Here is a 19012-nt window from a genome sequence, read left to right on the forward strand (position 1 = left end):
TGCATCTCTTGTATTTCAAATTAAAATCTAAATTACAAAAATGACCTGCGTGCATATGTGGTGCAAAAATATAAAAAATACTAACATAACATTATTAAACACTGAGCTATATCTTATTTCAGTTAAATTCTCGATGGAGTGATGCTCTGTTTGGAGGAAGACCATCAATCATACAGACTGCAAATGTACCACAAGCCTGCAGAATACATCTGTCAGTGTCAAATATCCATATGTTATTAGTACATTTGGCTTCCTGTGTTGCCCTGAGGCCCCTAAGCAACATGGCAATTTGGGATGTTACATAAAAATATTTATTATCTTGCAGCAGAAAGAATATTTTTTCACCCAGAAGTTTTAATAAAATCTTCGAGGATTCTAGAAACAAAAAATGTTAAGGGGGACCAGTTTATGCATTTCTTTATTTTCTGCTATATATATTGAATTTGTTTAATGTTCATATTAAACATGGCTGACGTTTCAGATAATGAGGTGAGGGTGTGTAAAATCTGAGAGCAAAAATCGTAGAATTTCGACTGCTCTGAATACTCTGTTACTTAAGTTTTTTTCAAGTTTTTAATTTCTTTATATGGTCATCAGCTCCAGGCACGTTACTGCAAGTGTTTACATTACGTAACCTACACTGCTACATGTAGCTACATGCTAATGTGGGGGAAACATGTTAACTTGTTTGCAAATGTTGTTTATTTCTCTTTGATTTAGGATCATATTCTTGATGGTGAATATTTTGGTTTAGAAGCTCTTATTAGTGATTTTTACAGGGATCCCAAGGATTTTCATAGTAAAGTTCAAAACTTTTTCAAGGACCCATAAAAATGTCCACCATTTTTTAAGACCTGGAAACGCTGACCAATCAGAGCAGACAGGGTTTTTTTGGGAGGAGGGCTTAAAGCAACAGATGCTAAATGGGGAAAATATTGGCTTTATTTCTGTGACCCAAAACAAAACAATGATATCTTCGTCCAATAGTTAGAGAATAAGTTGTTACCTAGTGGTCCAGTTTGTAGGTAGTGCAGTCCAGCTTCAGTTAACGGTGTCTCAATAAGGTCTTGCCACGAACGTCTCTGCGAAGACGATGAGCGGCCTGGAGACCCCGTCTCACTGCTGCCTCCTGCGGGACTGGATCGATACTGCAGTAGACAGAGACACAAACAACATACTATTCATCACTTTTTATGTGCAACTTTCCAACTAAGCAGTGATTAGATTTTCAGAGTAAAGTCATCCATGTGTCCAGTAAATCACATCTAGCTTTAACTGTATGTAGTTTAACAGAAAACAATGTTGGTTATATGTTTTTTTTAATATGAACCCAGAGAGAGTAACTAATCAGGATAAACAAACCATTCAGAGGAAGAGGGCTAATCGCTTACACACGACAGCTTTTCAGCAGTAAAATACTTTAAATATAATATTCTGATGTGGCTGCTTCACTTCACTGCCCACGAGAAAAAAGTTAAGAGTCTAGTACCGCTGAACTGCATATTTTTGTATAATTTGTATGAATTTTTAAAAGCTAATTTCCCAAACTCCTGGATTTGGTGAATTTGAAGAATCATGAATGCATAAAATATTCATGACACCCAAAACAGAAGAAGTGCTGGAGGAACAAACACAAACTGAGACTTGTGGGGAATCTAAATGTACATTTTGTCTGGAACAAAAGCTATTATAATAATTTCTGAGGTAATTAATATCAAGAGTCCCTACTGATAGGATGGATGTAATCAGCTAATTGTGTGCCAATTACTGCCTTGACAGGACGTGTTGAAATTTGACAATTTATGTCATTCATTTCCTTTTTTCCCCATGTTTTGAAAGAAATTTGCTCAGGGTGTAAAGGTTTACAAGCTCATGAAAGGTGTTTGAAAGCAGCACAAAAAAGTGATGTCGATCCAGGTTTCAAAGGGTTAAACACTTGAGTTAGATTTTTAAAATAACATTGAAGAGGAGGGTGTTTAGTGCAACCGATCTTACTGTAAGGACAACTCAGACTTAAACGAAAATCTCAATTTAAGGTGTAACCGTCTGGTCTTTAGTCGCTGCGATGTCTTGCTCCGGACAGACTAACACACACCTCTACAGGATCACATCTGTACTGCACATCGCTGCTGCTGCTGCCTCCTGGTTTCCTCCCACTGTGAGTGCTGCTTCCCCCTAGAGGACCGGGATGGTACTGCGGCTCTGCAGCCACCGCGGGGGGCTCGCCACAGAGGAAGTCCTCCTGGGAGGAGCGTGATCGAGACGTCTCTGTGGAAGACAGTCGAGTGGTCCGGCCTTCCAAGTAGGCACTCATCTGACAGACAGAGGGGAGAGAGTGAAGATGTGGTAGGCATGAATTAATCTGCGGGTCTCATTGAATTGTAATGACACACTTGAAAGAAGGATTTCATCTGGCGAGGAGGCGTGGTGAAGCTTGAGAAAGAAGTAACGAGTGTTTGGACAGGAGTGGAAGCAGAAAAAAGGCAGAGGCTCTTTATTACAAGGATTTGCAAATATCATTATCTTGCTTGTGTGTCTGGTGATTATTTAAACTAAAGTGCTGTTGTAGTAAAGTGTTGTTGTTTCAGCTTTTCATTTAATCCTATGCTGAAAAAAATACAATTCATTTAATGTGGAGCAAAGCAATTATAGCATCAATTATACCAAATTTAGCCTCACCACTCCCTGTAGGCTAAATTGGCAATAACTTCAACTGTTAAAATGGACTGCGGAGGAGCACTGAGCAGGAGTTTCGCCTTCAAGTACAGCATGTACTTTATATGAGTGTGTGTGCGTGACTCACTGATGGAGGCCGTGGGTAGGTATCATATGGAGGTGGGGGACTGTCCTGTTTGGGGCTGGAGGTGGTGTCGTCCTCATGTTCACTCTCACTCCAGTAATCTGCAGGAAACCCACACACACACAGTCAGGAACATCATCTATCCATCTACTATACAAATATCATAAAATGTGGTTCAAATACTGCAATATAAGTTCACTGTGAGTCTTGAGGACACTATAATGAACTCTCACCCTGCTCCTGGCGTATCCTCTCTCGCTCGGCGTAACCCACAGCAGCCATGTTGAGACGACTCAGCCATCTAGAAGGGTTCAGATTTATGGATTTATCACACAGCTGAAAATTAAATGTAAAAAAAGAAAGAAGGAATACATCCTATTTATCAGTATAGACAGCTTTGAGTTGCTGAGTTGTTAAGACATCGGCTGTAGAGATGTCTGCCTTTTACCAATATAATGGAACAAGGTGGCGCTCGGTTTGTGGTGCTCAAAGCTCAAAAAAGTACAAATGTATCAGTGAATAAAGGCAACATGCATCTACTGCTAGGTCACCTACTAAGCTAACATTACAGCTTAGCCGAGGAAGCGCCATTAACTCTTTCGAACCTGGATTGACATCAGTTTTGTTGAGCTGCATTGTTTTCACAAGCCTTTAAACCTCTGAGACCCGAGAACATTGGTTTGATTTCTTTTGAAAACATGGGAAAAGGCAATGAGAAACTTGGCAAGACATTCAAGATTCTTTTATTATATATTTAAAATTATGGTACATAAACAAAGTTTTTCACAGTTTTTATACATTTTAAGGTATTTTTTGTCTCTTTGTGTTTTTTCCTTTTTCCTTTTTTTTAAACTAATTTTAGGTAATTTTCTTGTAAATTTTTACTAATTTCTTGCAAATTTTCTTGTTAAATTGCTCATTGCCTTCTTCCCATGTTTTTGAAAGTAATCAAGCCAATTTGCTCAGGTTTGAAAGGGTTAATGTTTACATCTTATGCTGTAAAAAGCAGGAGCTTTTACAGTTGGCTGATATAGTCAGTCGAGAGATCAAGGGCGGCCTGCCATGAGCTGCCATGCAATGGGTGTGGAAACCTTCTGTGGCTGCTCCAGACTGTAGACCTTTAAATTTTCTGAGAGGCTCTGACAAACCTAAAGTTGGGAATGGTTTAACTTGGTTTAACTTCGAACAGCAAATTGCGGTCAGAGAATCCCCTCAGCCCTTCAGTTAGCAGAGCCCTGTTACATGTTGACCTATGTTACGAAGAATGTCTCCTGAAACACATTAACACGCCTCCCGGCTGCAAAAAAAAGCTACCGTGTTAAGTTATTGTGATGAGCTGCACTTTGCTGCTCAGTGTGTTTTCAGCATTAGTTCCATTCATAGCAATAAAAAGCCTTTTTATGTAGCTTTAGCAACAGTAAAACCACCTGCGGCCACTTCCACCACTCGTTTTCCGAGTAAGCGGGTCGTGTCCTTCACCTGCCACAGGCAAAGCGACTCTTTTAGTTCCAAACCACAAAATCTAAAACTTGTGGTTTATCAGCCAGACTCGCTGTTTCTCCCAGCTTCCAGTCTTTATGATAAGCTTAGCTAACCAGCTGCTTCTTCTTTAACTCTCAGCAAGGAATATTTCACAAAATGTTCCCTAATAAGTCATTTAGAAAGTTCGTAGAGACTATTTCTCTCAAAAATGCAAAAAAAAATAATCCCCCAGTGGGCAGATGTTCTTCTGTTTCCCCTGCAGTTTAACCTTTTACAGGAATTTCATTAAATCTTTGATTATTTTCATTTTGAAAGTCATTGGAAATGAATGAAATGATCTGTTCAAAATGTTCTAACAAATGCTGTCTGCAGTGAAGAGATCATTATGTAAATGAAGGTAGAGTCTGGCGAGCCTCTGCACAGGTTGAAACTGGAGCCTCTATGGAAATATATCTTGCAAATGATGTTTTTCATACCCGTCACTGCCCGGATAAAAACAGGCCTTTCTTTTATCATCACATGAAAAACATATTTGTCTCGTGCTTTGGGGATAGTAAACAGGAAGCTGCACTCTTGCCACCCTGCAGGGAGTTTGCCCTTCTGCATAACCTTCATCCGTGTTTAGCACATGCTGCTTTACCTGTTCATGTCATCCACTCCATCTGCTGCGAAGTAGAAACTCTTGACCTTGGGGTGACACGCTTTGAAAGCACTAGAGAGACACGGGAGGGGGACAGAGGGAGTTATTTTTTACAGGCAAACATTTATACTTAAGAGCATGTGAACTTGATGTGGAGTGTAAACACATGAATATGCAATGCACCGTTTTTATCGTGTACTTACTACTTCTTGCGACATTCACTGGCCCGGTCGATCTTAAACTCTGGAAGACTGACGAAACCCTCGGCCTTCTCGTCCTGAGCCGCAGGAGAAATTGAACATATAAAGAAAAACTTAAATAATAGGCTAATGGGGAGGGTGAAAGGAGAAATGTTAAAGCAAAAATCTGGTTTATAACAATATGAAGTATGTTCCATAATTGTGAGTGTTGTGACCCAGTTGTGCTTATTTTGCACCTGTTGTAGAAATTCGGGGAAATGAAAACAGGCTCAAAATAATGTATCTATCTGTAATCACTCTCTGAATAAACACAATTTTGGCGAGCAACATAATGTTGTGTGCAATATAATAACTGTGCAGTCTCTCCTTTGCTGTAATGTGTTTGTGGCTGCAGCTGCTTTGCAATTACATTGTTAGACAGCCTCATGTTCTCTGCCTAAGTGATGATATTATTCTGCTGGTGGCTCTATTAGGCTCTATCCAGTTATTTAATTTGTGTAGCTTTAAATTGCTTTTGGCACCCAATGCGGATGTCCATAAGCTTTGTATTTATTGTCATTTTTGTCTGAGTTTTGTTTGTCTGGTTAATTCTAGTGAGGCTAAACTGATTAATGATCAGCTTTATGTACAGGCTGAAAAGTGTTGGTTTGGACACAACAGGTAATTTTACAGATGTTTCACTAGTGAGTATGTTGACATTTACTGCAATTTATTTTATAGCCAAAAATGCCACATACAGGTTTTGGAGCAACATACGCTGCCGTTCAGACGTCCCTACTTATTCCAGTAAGACAATGAGTCACATTCTGCAGGTGTTAGAACAGAGTGGCTTTGTGGTAAAAGAGTGAGGGTACTAAGCTAAGGCAGTATCATGGTATTACTGTATACCAGGGGATTTAGTAATCCTGAAGGTATATTTTTCAATACTGTCCTTAATACAGGCACTTATCTTTCTATCAAACTCACTGTATGTGGTACACAGCATGCACCACCAGATTTCAGTCTCTGGTCTCTACCGGTGGGACAGGCAGTTGGGCTGAAAGACACCACAACACTGAGTGGTGTAAGGAGAAGTTAGAGGGCTGTAAACAGCAGGCGGCCAGAAACAGCAGAGAGAGACCGCGGGGAATAATGGCATGTTGTTTACATCTAACTTGTTGAATTAAGGATTTATTTTGACCAAACTGGAGCCATGATTGTTGGAACAGCGGACTTGGGTTTGGTTTTGGGTTGGATGAAGTGTGTTTTATTATGAGTTAATGAGGCAATAAGTCTTTAATAACTGAGATAAAGTGGATTAAAAAAATGTACAGTTGTATCTCTCAATTTAATAAGGGAAAGGGTGTCAGAATAATACTTTTCTTCACATTTTTGTGTATAAACTAGTCTGAAAAGCTGACAGTAAGTAGCGCACTCTCTGTTCGGGGGTTGTTGTTGCGTAATTTGCCCTGTGATGCATTACACAGGGTAAAATACAACAACAGGGACCCCAGTCATGCATATGAAGCAAGAGCATCAAAGAATTTCACTTTCAAAACTTAAACAATGAATTTCCTCAGTTCTTCGATGAATAATGCCCCTGTCCCAACTTTTTGGTAATGTGATGCAGGCATTAAATAAAAAATGAGTGTTTATTTACCAAAAAGAATGAAGTTCATCATTTTGAAGATTAAATATATTATTTGTGCTGTATTCAATTAAATATATGTTGAAAATGATTGGCAACTCACTGCATTCTGTTTTTATTTACATTTTACATAGTGTGCCAACTTTTCAGAACTGGGGTTATACTTAACACAACATTAAGCTGAAATCAGTTTAAAATCTCTTTTGCCTGCTGCTTATCCAGGGCAAAGTCTTCATATAGCTGTAATATTCTGGCATTCAGCTTGAGGGCAACTTCTGCACAGTTTTCTCTCCCTTGGTCACAGAGCACTAACATAACTATTTCAGAAACTTGCACTGCTCCTGTTAAGTGACAGCAGGCAGAGATTATGACAAATTTCATCACTGCCTCTCTGTTTCGGAAAATTTCTTAGACACAATGAAATATGTTACACCTTTTGGGAAACTGACACTTGAAAATATATTTTAGCATCAATAAAAATGCAGCTGGAGAGGGGGAGAAGGAGTGGACAAAAATAAACTAAATCAATCACTAAAAATAGTGATTGTGAATTACCATGCAACCCCACTGCTTTTGCTCCGTAATGACTTTTCTCTGCTAAATATTTCATTGCATTCTGTCTGTCTTATACTGCTGTACAGAAAAGTTACTGGTTACGATTCAACAGGTAGTTGAGAAAACATCTTTAAAGAAAAAACAAAACAAAAAAAATCACAACAAAAACAATAGGGAGACCCTAATGACAGATAAAAATAATAAGTTGCAGGCCTAACCCTGATTATAATATTATTGCAATTATGTCCAATAAAGTGTGCAAAAAATGTACTGGTTATGTTAACCTTTGCACAATTTGCATTTGTATTTTATGTAGCTATTGCCTTCAGAATACATTTGTACTGACCAGATATACTACTTCTTTTTGAATTTCATCTAACCTTATGTTTGCATTTTAAATTTTATATTTTCCAGCTTTCCTTTTCCCCCTTTTTTTACACTGTCTCTGCGACTTCTGTTCATATATTGATATTCACTTTGCATTCCATTTTATCCATAGCATAGTGTTCATTAGCCCTGCACTACTCCTACACTTAAATTGAATCCATTTACAATGTAAGACCTGCACTGGCAACCACATAAATTTGCACAACCATCACAAGCACATCTACTGTAGTAATGGCTCTCTGCAGTAGCCCTGGGACTAGACTACTTTTACTGCTGTGTGTTTTTGTCTTATTCTTAAGTTTTGTTCTCATGTTATAGTTTTGTTTTTTTGTAAGTGTTTTGTAATAGTTAAGTTTTACAATTTTTTATTGCAGTGCTATGCATCACGCATATCCTTGCATTCATTATCTACTATAACAATAGCCCAACATTATGTGTGTTTTTCATGTTTACCTTTTCTTCTCTTCTTCTTTTCTTTACATAATTATTTCTGTCTGACCCTTCTTATTTGTATTTTTGTATAGCCCATATATATTTTTTCTTTTTTTTTTTTTAAACAATTTTATAAATGTTTTGATCAATGTTAAGAGATTGTATGTACTGATATAAATAAAAATGATAGTTTCTTATCATGCTCCTTGAGGGTTATCTGGGTTTCCCTTGCATGTCTCCTTTTCTTTAAATGTATTACATTGTCATTTTTAATATGTGCTAAATAAATTGAATCGAAATTATGTATATCTTGAAACAAAATTTAAAAAATAGCACAAAAAAAGACTTACCTCCTCATTGATGTACCAGTACAGGCAGTTGTCCTTCAGAACAAACCAGTACTTCTTCCATTTCTGAGAAAAGTAACCCTTTGCATCTCTCTTTCTCCACAGCCAGCCCTCGCAGTCTCCTCTGCCCAGCGCCTTGCAGGAAACACGCCTCCGACTCAGCGAGGCCAAACTTCGTCCTGCAGAAAACATGAAGACAGACGAGGACAATATAAATCAGAAAATTGAAAGAATGGGAGCTGAAAGTAACATTTTCATTCAAAAGGTGCTTGTAAGTGCTCGCTCCTTCACAGCAGTTTGAATAAAAGCATTCACAAATTGCCTCATCCAAAATAATTCTTGGCAACAGTTCAATCTGTGGATTTGACAGAGCGCTGCTGCACTGCAGTAAGGTAAGAGGTGTTTAATAAAAATTGCCTTTTTCCTTCTGGCATGAAAGCCCTATAACATTTTTCACAACAGGCTCCTCATTAAAGATTACCAGGGAAACTTGGCTCCCAGTTGACGGCCGCCAAGAAACTTTTATTGTGCTGTATCAAAAGTCTTAAAGGGAAATGCAGTTCAATATTCCATTTATTTCTGCAGCAATGGAAAGTGCAGCGCACAGTCTATCTCTAAAGGAAACAACTTTCTACAGAAGGAAACCAAAGCTCAAATGTGCAGTGTGAAAAGGTTTGAAGTCTGGAAAGAATCTGCAGATAATTAATAAGTAATATACTCTGATATAGACGAAACTATACATCCTAGAAATGTAAAAAAGTGCCTTTTATTTCCAATCTTCTGTGCAGCAGCTCCACACTCCTGGCCTGATACCATCGCAAATTTAATTTCTGGATCCAGGAGAGACTGAGACAAGACTGCCTCAGCCACAGACCAAAGGGAGTAACCAATATTTCATTACTTGAGTGATAAGATTGCTACTCGGAGCATTTAAAACAATCAGTAAATCATTACTGCCGCATTGTTTTTCAAACTTTGGTTTAATTGCTGTAAACAAACAAAGCTGTCGCCCGAAAAAGTGCAGCTGGAGCTTAAGCTTTCAGAGCTTCTCACGGTGGCAGATGGTGAAACAAGTGAAAGAAAATCACTTCCAACGTGTTGATCCTCGTTAGTGTGGTGAAAGGAAGAAAGAGCTTTGGTCAAAGAGGCAAAGAAACTGATAGCAGGGAGCTGGAGAGAGGACAAATGGGAAGGGAAATTACCAAAACAAGAGGAAGCAGGAGGATTTGAGGGATTTATCATTTTGATAAACACAAGATACCATCACTTGTGTAAAGAAAGACATAAAACTAGAATTACTGCCTCTGAATTGTATGTCTCTGCAAACGCATCAAGTTGCAGTTACATTTTACATCCGTGTTTATGAAAACATCCGTTGCTTCAAACACATTTTTTACACTCGGCAGGACAGAAGATAAAAACAATCAGCACAATTTCAAGGTGGGCACCCAAAATTAGTTTCACCAATTCAGTGTCTGACCAAATGTCTCCCCTTTTGTTCCTGACTTAAGACAATTAGCAATGGCCAGAAAAGTGTTTTTGCAGAACATGATGTCACAGCGAAGCTGACCTTTGACCTTTAGGATATAAAATTTCGCCACTTCATTATTTTATCCTGTTAGACGATTGTGATAAATGTTGTCATAATTGGCATATTATGGCCAAAGACAGTTCATGGTGACCCTGACCTTTGACCACTCAAATTCTATTCAGTTAATTGTTGAGTCCACTTGAACGTTTGTGCCAAATTTGATGATATTCCCTCAATATGTTCTTGATCTATCACACTCACAAGAATAATACAAGGTCACAGTGACCTTTGACCACCAAAATCAAATAAATTCACTTGACTCAAAGTGGACGTTTGTGCCAAAAATTTTTTTTTTTTTTAAAACGCCAAGGCGTTCTTGAGATATTACATTCACGAGAATGAGACAGAAAAGGTCACAGTGACCTTGACCTTTGACCTACAACCACCCAAATCTAATCAATTAATTCTTGAGTCAAAGTGGACATTTGAGCCAAATTTGACGAAATATCTTCAGCTGTCTTTGAAACACTGTGCTGACAAGAATGACGCTGATGCAAGGTGACAGTAACCTTTGACCTTGCATCACTACAAGTGGATGTTTGTGCCAAATTTTATGTTTGTGAAAATGGGAAGGGCAGATCGACAGACGTAAAACACGAAACATAATGCCTCTGGCCACGGCTATCTCCGGCACAGAGGCATAAAAATCAGAAAACAAAGTAATGAGAGAACTAATCTTACAATGATATGTGTGTTTACAAATACAACATATTATATTTCCAATGCTCTACAAAGAAATGTGATCAAAACATGAGTAGTTTTCATCTTAACGGGGACATAATGAGATGCTGAATCACTGGATTTTCATCTGGACCAAGAGTACAGTGTGTATCAAACAGATGGAAAGCTGTCTCGCCTGCAGTTCAGTCTGGACTCATGAAAGTCTGTAAAATGAGCATGTTGTGTTAAAATGCAAATACAGAGATCTCTGCACCAAAATGTGAGACGTGTTTTTCCTGACTATGAAATGATTCTGAGGACTCAAGTTGAACTCCAGCAGGATAAATTTCCAACATGTGGGATATAGATGGCTGCAGTCAGTGATTTTTTTATTTATATCTCACCAGATTAATTAAAAAAGAAGTGACTGATTTTGTTTTACCAACCAGCATTTTTTCACCTGTGCATTAACTTTAATAAATGACCCCAAAAAACTCTCCTGTGAGCAATAATGTATCTGCAATACTGAGCAGTGAAAGATTTAGTCAATTTAAATGTTAGACCTTTATCAACAACAACATTTTTCAGATGTGAAAATGAACTACTCTTCTCTTTAATTTTTTTTTTTTTTAGGTTTCTGACAGGTGGTTGGTCACCTTGAGCTAATGGAAATTGTTGTGGCCATTAATCACTTTTGTGGGTCATTTTAAAGATTAAAATGACTAATCAATTAATCAAAAAAACAACAGTTGGTTGGTCACCTTGAGCTTATGGAAATTGTCATGGCTATTTGTCATTTCTGTGGTCCATCAGATAGATTACTTTGACGTAATAATAAAATAACACAAAACACAAGTGGTGATTCCAGGGTTCAAGCCAACATTTTGGCATTTGTGGCTCCAACAAACTTGCAGAGTATGTTTCTGGTATTTCTGTAAACAAGACCTGCAAATTTCTTCATGATCAGCCAAACGTTTGTGGAGTTTGGTCTATTTATGTGCTGAGCCGCATCCCCAGTTTCTAAGTGAATATCTTCCAAATGCAATGAGATATCAATAAGCTTTTGATATCTGTTTATAAGCTTGGTCCAGCAGTGATCCATAGATGATTTGGTGACAATCAGCCCTATGGTTTAGGGGACGATGTCAAAAATGTGCTTTTCAAAAAATTTAAAATTGAAAAGTAAAAAAAAATGTTGAGTTAAAAGATGTTTGTAGGAAGTTTCATATCAAACGGACTTACGGCATGGGAGTCGTGACTTTTCAAAGTTGACCTGTAATTATAGCACCCCCTTCAGGTTGATTGTGGTCGTATTTTTATGGGCTGCATTTGTACACCACTTTCAATCACTCGTGAAAAAGTTGTGTTTACGATTCAACGGGTAGTTGAGAAAACATCGCTAAAGAAAAAAGATCAATTACAACAAAAACAAAGGGAGCCCCTAATGACAGATAAAAATAATAAGTTGCAGGCCTAACCCTGATTATAATATTATTACAGTTATGTGCAATAAGTGCTGGTTAATATTCACTCCAATGCCAGGCCTATTTACCACGGTATAGACTCATTCTGTGAATTAAAGTTGTGTAATGATAATGATAGTGATTTCTGATGATAGTCAACCAAAATAAAAAGTATTTGACAAACCTGCGTTCACAAAAAAACAAAAAGATGAATAAAAGACACACTTTCTGTCCTCACTGGTTTTCTAAAGTTTCCTTGAAAGGCAGCGCTACGTAACTGTAGATTCATGGTAATATTCCTGGAATAAAACTACAAAATTTGGTACTAAATATGAGCAAAAACACGGATCACTGGAGCCTTTCTAAATTTTAATTTCCAATTGGTTATAACCCTAGGAGTCTTTTAGTCAATGCACAGCAGGTCAGCTGCACACGAGAAAATATCAAAGTGGTTAAATTTGAATTTTCATTGATGTAGGAGACGTCTTGCATTCGATTGTGATGAATGAGCAATATTTGCATATTAATAGAGTCTGGACTGACCGTATGAGACTGAAATTATTATGCAAAGCAGAATATTTTAATGTCTTAAACCACGTCTGGATGGGAAATTTGTCTACAGGCAGGCACACAATAGAAAATGAAGTTTCCGATAATAAAAGAATAATGAATGGATATTTATTCGGGTTAATGTGGAGCCTGTTATTCAATGGAAATTGTTCGGCTTCTGCTTATAAACACAATAAAAGTCCAGGAGTTCTAATCTGTAATTAGAGACAAAATACATATTTTTTTCCATGAAACTTTCTAGGAAACTATTTGCAAATTAAAGACCTGTAAAATAAAGTTATATTACTTTAATATAATTGGTTCAACTGAAGCAGCAGCTGCTCTCGCGTTTTTGCATAACATCCATAAACGCAGCGTCCTTGAGAGAGTTAAGTGTTACACTATGAAGGCAGCTCAAAAAAAAAATGGGAGACCGAACAGGTGGCTTCGCTGCTTACCTTTATTTTTCTTCCGGTTCTTTGACTGCAGAGAGGAGGACTGTTGGTATGTCTGAGAGCGGGTTGGAAGGAAGAGAAGAAGAGGGAGGGTGAGACGGGGAGAGAGCAGGCTGTCAGGATGAATCAGTGGCCTTTGTTTACTGCAAAGAATCCTGGGATATAAAAGATGACAGATCTTAGCGAGCGAGGAGGAGAGGAGGCAGGAGACACTTGAACACAAAGGGACGCTCTCTTTCCCTCATTATCTCTTTCTCACACAGACACGCACTCATGCCGGGGTGGAAGAGTCGACCTCATGGAGGACTTCAGCAACTCTCGCACCTCTAAACATAGAACAAAGAGACAGGAAGGGAGGGGCGGCACTGCAGGACATCCAGGTGATGGAGGAAATGAGAAAAAATAGAGCTCAGGGGCCACAGGGGATTAAACACAAAGTTTCAGTAAGCAAAAAGTGAAGGGCAAACACCCAAAAGAGGGGTTTTCAAGGTCGTAGGCACTGTAGCTATGGGATACAACCAGAGCCCCATTTGGCCTCTATTTGTTTACATTTTGGTAAAGTAGCAACATTGGATGGAAGAAATAAGCTGCCAACATAAAAAAAAGAAAATCAATATGCCCAAGAATATGCCAGTAAATGTACCAAAAATACTAGTAAAAAAAATATCGAGATTAATTAATCAATTAAGTGTGACATAAATTAATATTTCTTTTTCAGTATTTGTACTTTGTATAAATTTCTTCTTTATTTATTTATGTATTACTTCACCTTATTTATTTCCCTAAACATATTTATTTATGTATTTTTGTTGTTGCAAATTATTTGAATTATTATTTGGCAATTTATTTTCAACATAATTTCGCCATTAAATGTAGCAAATATGACATTAAAAATAAATGTAGGTATTAACCACACATAATGCATTAAAAGCATGCAGAATTATACTTTAGCAGCTCCTTTTTGCACTGTCACCATGGATGTACTGGAAACCATCATTGGATACTGAAAAAATAAAATAATTGATGATTCTCAAGCAAGTCCTGCAGTTAAAATGAGCAACTATTTTCCATGATTCCCAAGCAGGTTAATAAACATGTATTTGTTGTAAAGTTTATGCCATACTGAATAAAAAAACATGCGTTGCATGTCTGTGTGTTAAGTTTTGACTCCGAGGAGAAGGAGTTTTGACGCACCTGTCCTTTAAACTCCTCTGCAAAACCCCTGATGTATGAAATTAAACTCAGGCCAGCAGATCTGAGATGTGACCTCTCTCAACAGGTCAGATGAGGCACCAGATCAGCTCTGATGTCACGATATTACACATGTCAGAGCCTGGAGCTCGGCCATTCACAGCCCCACGCTCAGCAAGACAGATGACATGGGCCCGCCCACTCCCACTGACACGCCATCTGCCATCGCAGCACCCATGCACACTGTAAACACACACACACATGGAAACGCATTTAATTTTCAAAGAGATGCTGTCAAAATGTATAAGGTCATCGCCGGCCAAACTGACTGTCTGGACCTGGGAGAGCCGAGCTCAGACGGACAGGCGAGGCGGACAGATGTCATGGAAGTGACAAGAAGGTAATAACGAGTCAGCATTCACTTACATCACACTTCACTACAGCACATGTTCATCAGGGGTAAAAACTCAAAATGTTTTTCCTCAAATCACTGGCTGCATGAAAACAAATCAGCGAGGAAGCAGAGTGTTACCTCATTTAACTAGTTTGTACTTTGACAAGGCAACTGAGGGGAAGTCAGAGGAGTTTCATAACCTTGTTTGATCCGCATTATGCAACTACGTAATGCAATCTTAGAGCTACAACCTGCAACTTAATGGAAAATAAACTGCTTTTTCTCCTCTTCAAATGCTGATAATTCATTTTTTTAATGGATTTTTGACCTGCAAAGCTCATAGTTGTGCTTTAGATTTTCTTTTGAAGGAATAGTTTGACATATTGGGAAAGGTGCTCATTTGTAGTCATGCCAAGACTTAGAAGAGCAGATCAATGCCACTCTTACATCTGTAAAGAAAATGTGAAGTTGGAGCAAGCAGCTGGTTATCTTTAGAGCTGTAACAGTTAGTCAACTGATTCATTAGTTGATTCATTGACAGATAATCAATTGGCAGCTATTTTGATCTTTGAAAAATAGTTTCAGTCTTTTATAAAGCAAAAAACCAAAACTTTGTTGGTTTCACACTTCTTAATGTGAGATTTTTTTTTATTTTCTTGTCATACATGATAATAACTGAATATCTTTGAATTTTTGGACTGTTTATTTGTTAAAACATACTATTTGAAGACGCAGCCTAGGCGCCAGCATAAATGTTGGCATTGTATGTTGATACTAGAAAAGATATTGACAAAATGAGATACTTACATGATAAATGGAGGGCGGGTCTCTCGGCGGCGAATCTCTCTGATTTGTCTGGAGGACGTAGTGGGAGGGGCTTTGACTGTGGTGGCTCCGCCTCTTGGCCCGTTTGGTCGTGTCATTGCTCCGTTTGCCCGGACGAGCCGTGTGGCAGGAGTAGTCGTCAGAGCCGGTCCTCTCGTCCACCCCGGACAGTCCCACGTAACGCATCAGTGACGCTTCTGTGAAATCATCCAATCAAATCAGCATGGAATAAATTAATGTCAAGTATATTAAATTTAAACTTCCATTAGGGGTGATATCCCGAGTTCACCTGTAGCTCAAGTGCCCAAATTAGACTCTTATAATTTTTGCCTGCAGCACTTTACGGTATCGATCCACTGTTTTATATTCTGGAATATGTTCTTCATCAGTGCTACTGATGAGGAGTTTAAGTGGGTTAATTAGAGACTACATTAAAAATAAATGAATAAAACACAGTGCAAAAGGTCACTTCACTCAAGATTGATTCAAATGAGACCGGTGGAGTTTAAGAAAGAAAGAAAAGTTACAGATTTTGACCTTTAATCACGGCATCGTTCTGGAGTTAATCAGTTATTTAGAAAATATCACAACTCACTGCGAATATCTGTGAAACCTACAGATGCAACTGAAAGTGCACCATGGCTTTTCTAAGTCTGATTTTCTTTTGTCTTTTAATTTTAGTGCCACTATTCTCTCTTTTCATTGTTTCTATCTGAACAACAAAATCTGTCATTTGTTGTTGCACTTGGAAAGTAATGCCTTAATAAAAAAAGAGGCCAAAATTCTTAAAAATTCTTGGGTTTATAAATTTTCCCTTAAAGTTAATACTAGATCCTGGTAAAGAGAAGTTATTTACAAAGTGTCCTATCCCCTAAGAGAGCTCCTAAGGTTAAAAAAAAAAAAAAAAATGGCTAGGAGTAGGGAGGAGGACTTTTAAGAGGCTTAGAGTTTCTTAAACAGAGAAGACAATGGCAGAAACTCATAGAAATATTCTCTAAATGCTGAATGACAGTCAGTTAATGAAATGCTACAGATTAGATAGTGCAGCCAAGGATAATGTTTGTGGTCTATCTCATTAGAGATTCACTCACATCTCCCACCCAACACAATAACGATACAACACCAGAAATAAAGTGAGAACAAAACACTAAGATTTTTGGCAGCTGGAAAAAGGAACAAGTGTCGCAGTGTAATCACACATAAAAGTGCTCACAGTGTCTCACCGTGTGACTTCATTTTATTACCACTGAGTTTCCACACCTGTAGGCTCACAAAAGGTTGTGACAACCAATCACATCTTTTAAAAGCCTGTGTCATACCTAGCACTGAGGTCAACCACACCTCCTCACTAAGAAAAAGTTTCTGTCTCTTCAGTGATTTTGGGTTGTCCCAAACGAAAGATGACCACTGTGAAAGAAACGTGGCAATATTGTTGGTTATGGCTCTTAAACGGGCGTTGCACAGCAAGAAAGGCTCAAGGACAGCTGTTGTTACAGTCGTGCGATCGCTAAAATTCTGACAGTGTCAGAAATTTGGGATGACCATCGTACCGTGTGACTGGGTTACGACCTGCGTCTTTCTCAGCCACAACGGCACCAACATTTTTCTTCTCCTCTTCGTCAGACTTTTTTGACACATAAATGTGACTACAGCGAGGCTTGATTTGTTTGTTTTCATTCTCCTCTTACCACTACAGTGGCGTAGATGGATAATGCACACCAACGGCGTTTTGTTCTCGCGTGTTGATGTCGTAGATTGTAGCCTTTATTCTGTAGGTGATGCCATCACACATTCTGTACACATCAAATCTGATGTCTTACTCAAGTTTACTAAGATCCACGTCCCAAAGTGTAGCTTGCACTAAACTTATAAGGGGTTGACCACATCGAGATGCGTCGCTAGAGAAGCGTTGCCAGCAAAATGATTGTTTCTCTAAGGTACAGCACACCTGTCAGACGCTCCTCTCTTGCTGCTGTGTGATGCATTTTTCTGGCAGTTTTTGGGTGTGCATAAAAGGTAAAGTATTTTCAACTTTTCCGGTTAAGGCACAGAGTCGCACCATTCATCAATGTCACTTTTTGGAGTGGACGCGCCTGCCGTGATGCGTCTTAGTGTGATGGCCCCCCTTAGATTGAAAAAATCTCACAGTTTGCAGGACGCTTTCCTCGATCAGAGCTGCTCTGAGTATTTTCCTACATCTCTCCTAAGTCAAGACTCCTTGCTAGAAATTTTTAGGCTAAGATAGGAGCTCTCAGGAGTTTTTTCTGACTGTTTGTGACTACGACTCAGGACTTTGGACATGCCTGACCTGTGTTGTCATATGGGTTGGAGGACTTGTTGATCTGAATGTATGCTTATACAGTATAAATAAGTACAACCTTGAGCTAATTACTAGCTATCTTACAGCTAATGCCTGCATAGTTAGGTACACTGGCTCTTAGGGGGGTCAATAAACATAAAGAGAACACTTCCTAAGCGGCTTTTCACCAAAAATGTTGCTTGCCAGAAAATAACTGATTGCTTTTCTGAGCAACCGGTGTCAAAATGTAGCTTAGTCAAAATGAGACCACTTTTTTGAGATACGTTTAGTGGACTGACAGATTCATATTTTTCACTACTGCCGGGGACAATCATGCTGCTATGGGAGAACATGTCCATGCATGTGTGAGTAAATCTCAGTCCTTATTGAATTTGTTCTGGTTCACTGTCTGTAACTCTCTTCTATGTTTTTTTTCTTCTTTTTCAACCAACTTCCTCTTCACCGCTCCCACCAGGGGAGAAACTCAGGTCTTACTACCTCTCTCTCTCTCACAGTCCTCACGGTTTCCACCCTGTCCTACCCTGGTTGCTAGGCAGCGGCCGGAGGAAAGTGAGACACCGAGAAGAGCTGCTGTCAGCGTCACCATGGCAACTGCGTGAGTGATTCAGGTGGAGGTCAGGGAGAATAGTCTTTTTTTTTCCTTTTTCTGCCTCCTCTCATCCCTCCTTTCTCTCCCTCCTCCTGCTGCCGTCTCTCTCTTTTATTCTTCTGCCCTCACAGCTGCCTTTCATTTTCTCTGCCTTTGTACCAACTGTCTACATTTTCTCTTTTTTTTCCTCCTCTCCTTCCCTTCTCATCCCCTCTTATTTCTCTGTGATGCTAATCACAGGGAGAATTAGAGGAAAGGGATGGAGGCGCATTGATCTCCGCACACACACGCGCTGATCTCTCCGTAATACAGAGAGACGGGAACATTTAACTGAATCTAACAGGCTCCTCAGGAGGTGCACACACACATATGCGCTCCACACGCCGGCACTCACCTCGGCGGCTTTCTCTGTTAAGCTTGGCTGGATCTTCATAGTCGCCCACCCAGTTACACTCCACAGGCATGGAGATGGGCCTCAGCCTGCCTACAAGTACACAATTACAAA

The 19012-nt window shown here is 38.9% G+C and overlaps 1 protein-coding gene across 2 annotated transcripts in view; it reads right to left on the minus strand.

Moving 5' to 3' along the window:
* Window positions 1-19012, minus strand: part of cnksr2a (connector enhancer of kinase suppressor of Ras 2a) — a 61035-nt gene that overhangs the window by 7404 nt on the left and 34619 nt on the right. For both annotated transcript variants that reach the window (XM_042510816.1, XM_042510815.1), the window contains exons 12-21: window positions 18902-18991; window positions 15581-15795; window positions 13192-13243; window positions 8474-8649; window positions 5126-5199; window positions 4923-4994; window positions 3034-3101; window positions 2804-2901; window positions 2096-2314; window positions 1007-1148 (exon numbers count right to left, since the gene is read on the minus strand). In XM_042510816.1, coding sequence (XP_042366750.1) covers window positions 1007-1148; window positions 2096-2314; window positions 2804-2901; window positions 3034-3101; window positions 4923-4994; window positions 5126-5199; window positions 8474-8649; window positions 13192-13243; window positions 15581-15795; window positions 18902-18991 — 1206 coding nt within the window. The remainder of the gene's footprint in view (window positions 1-1006; window positions 1149-2095; window positions 2315-2803; window positions 2902-3033; window positions 3102-4922; window positions 4995-5125; window positions 5200-8473; window positions 8650-13191; window positions 13244-15580; window positions 15796-18901; window positions 18992-19012) is intronic.

Source organism: Plectropomus leopardus, chromosome 21, assembly GCF_008729295.1.
Source record: "Plectropomus leopardus isolate mb chromosome 21, YSFRI_Pleo_2.0, whole genome shotgun sequence".
In the NCBI taxonomy this organism is placed as follows: domain Eukaryota; kingdom Metazoa; phylum Chordata; class Actinopteri; order Perciformes; family Serranidae; genus Plectropomus; species Plectropomus leopardus.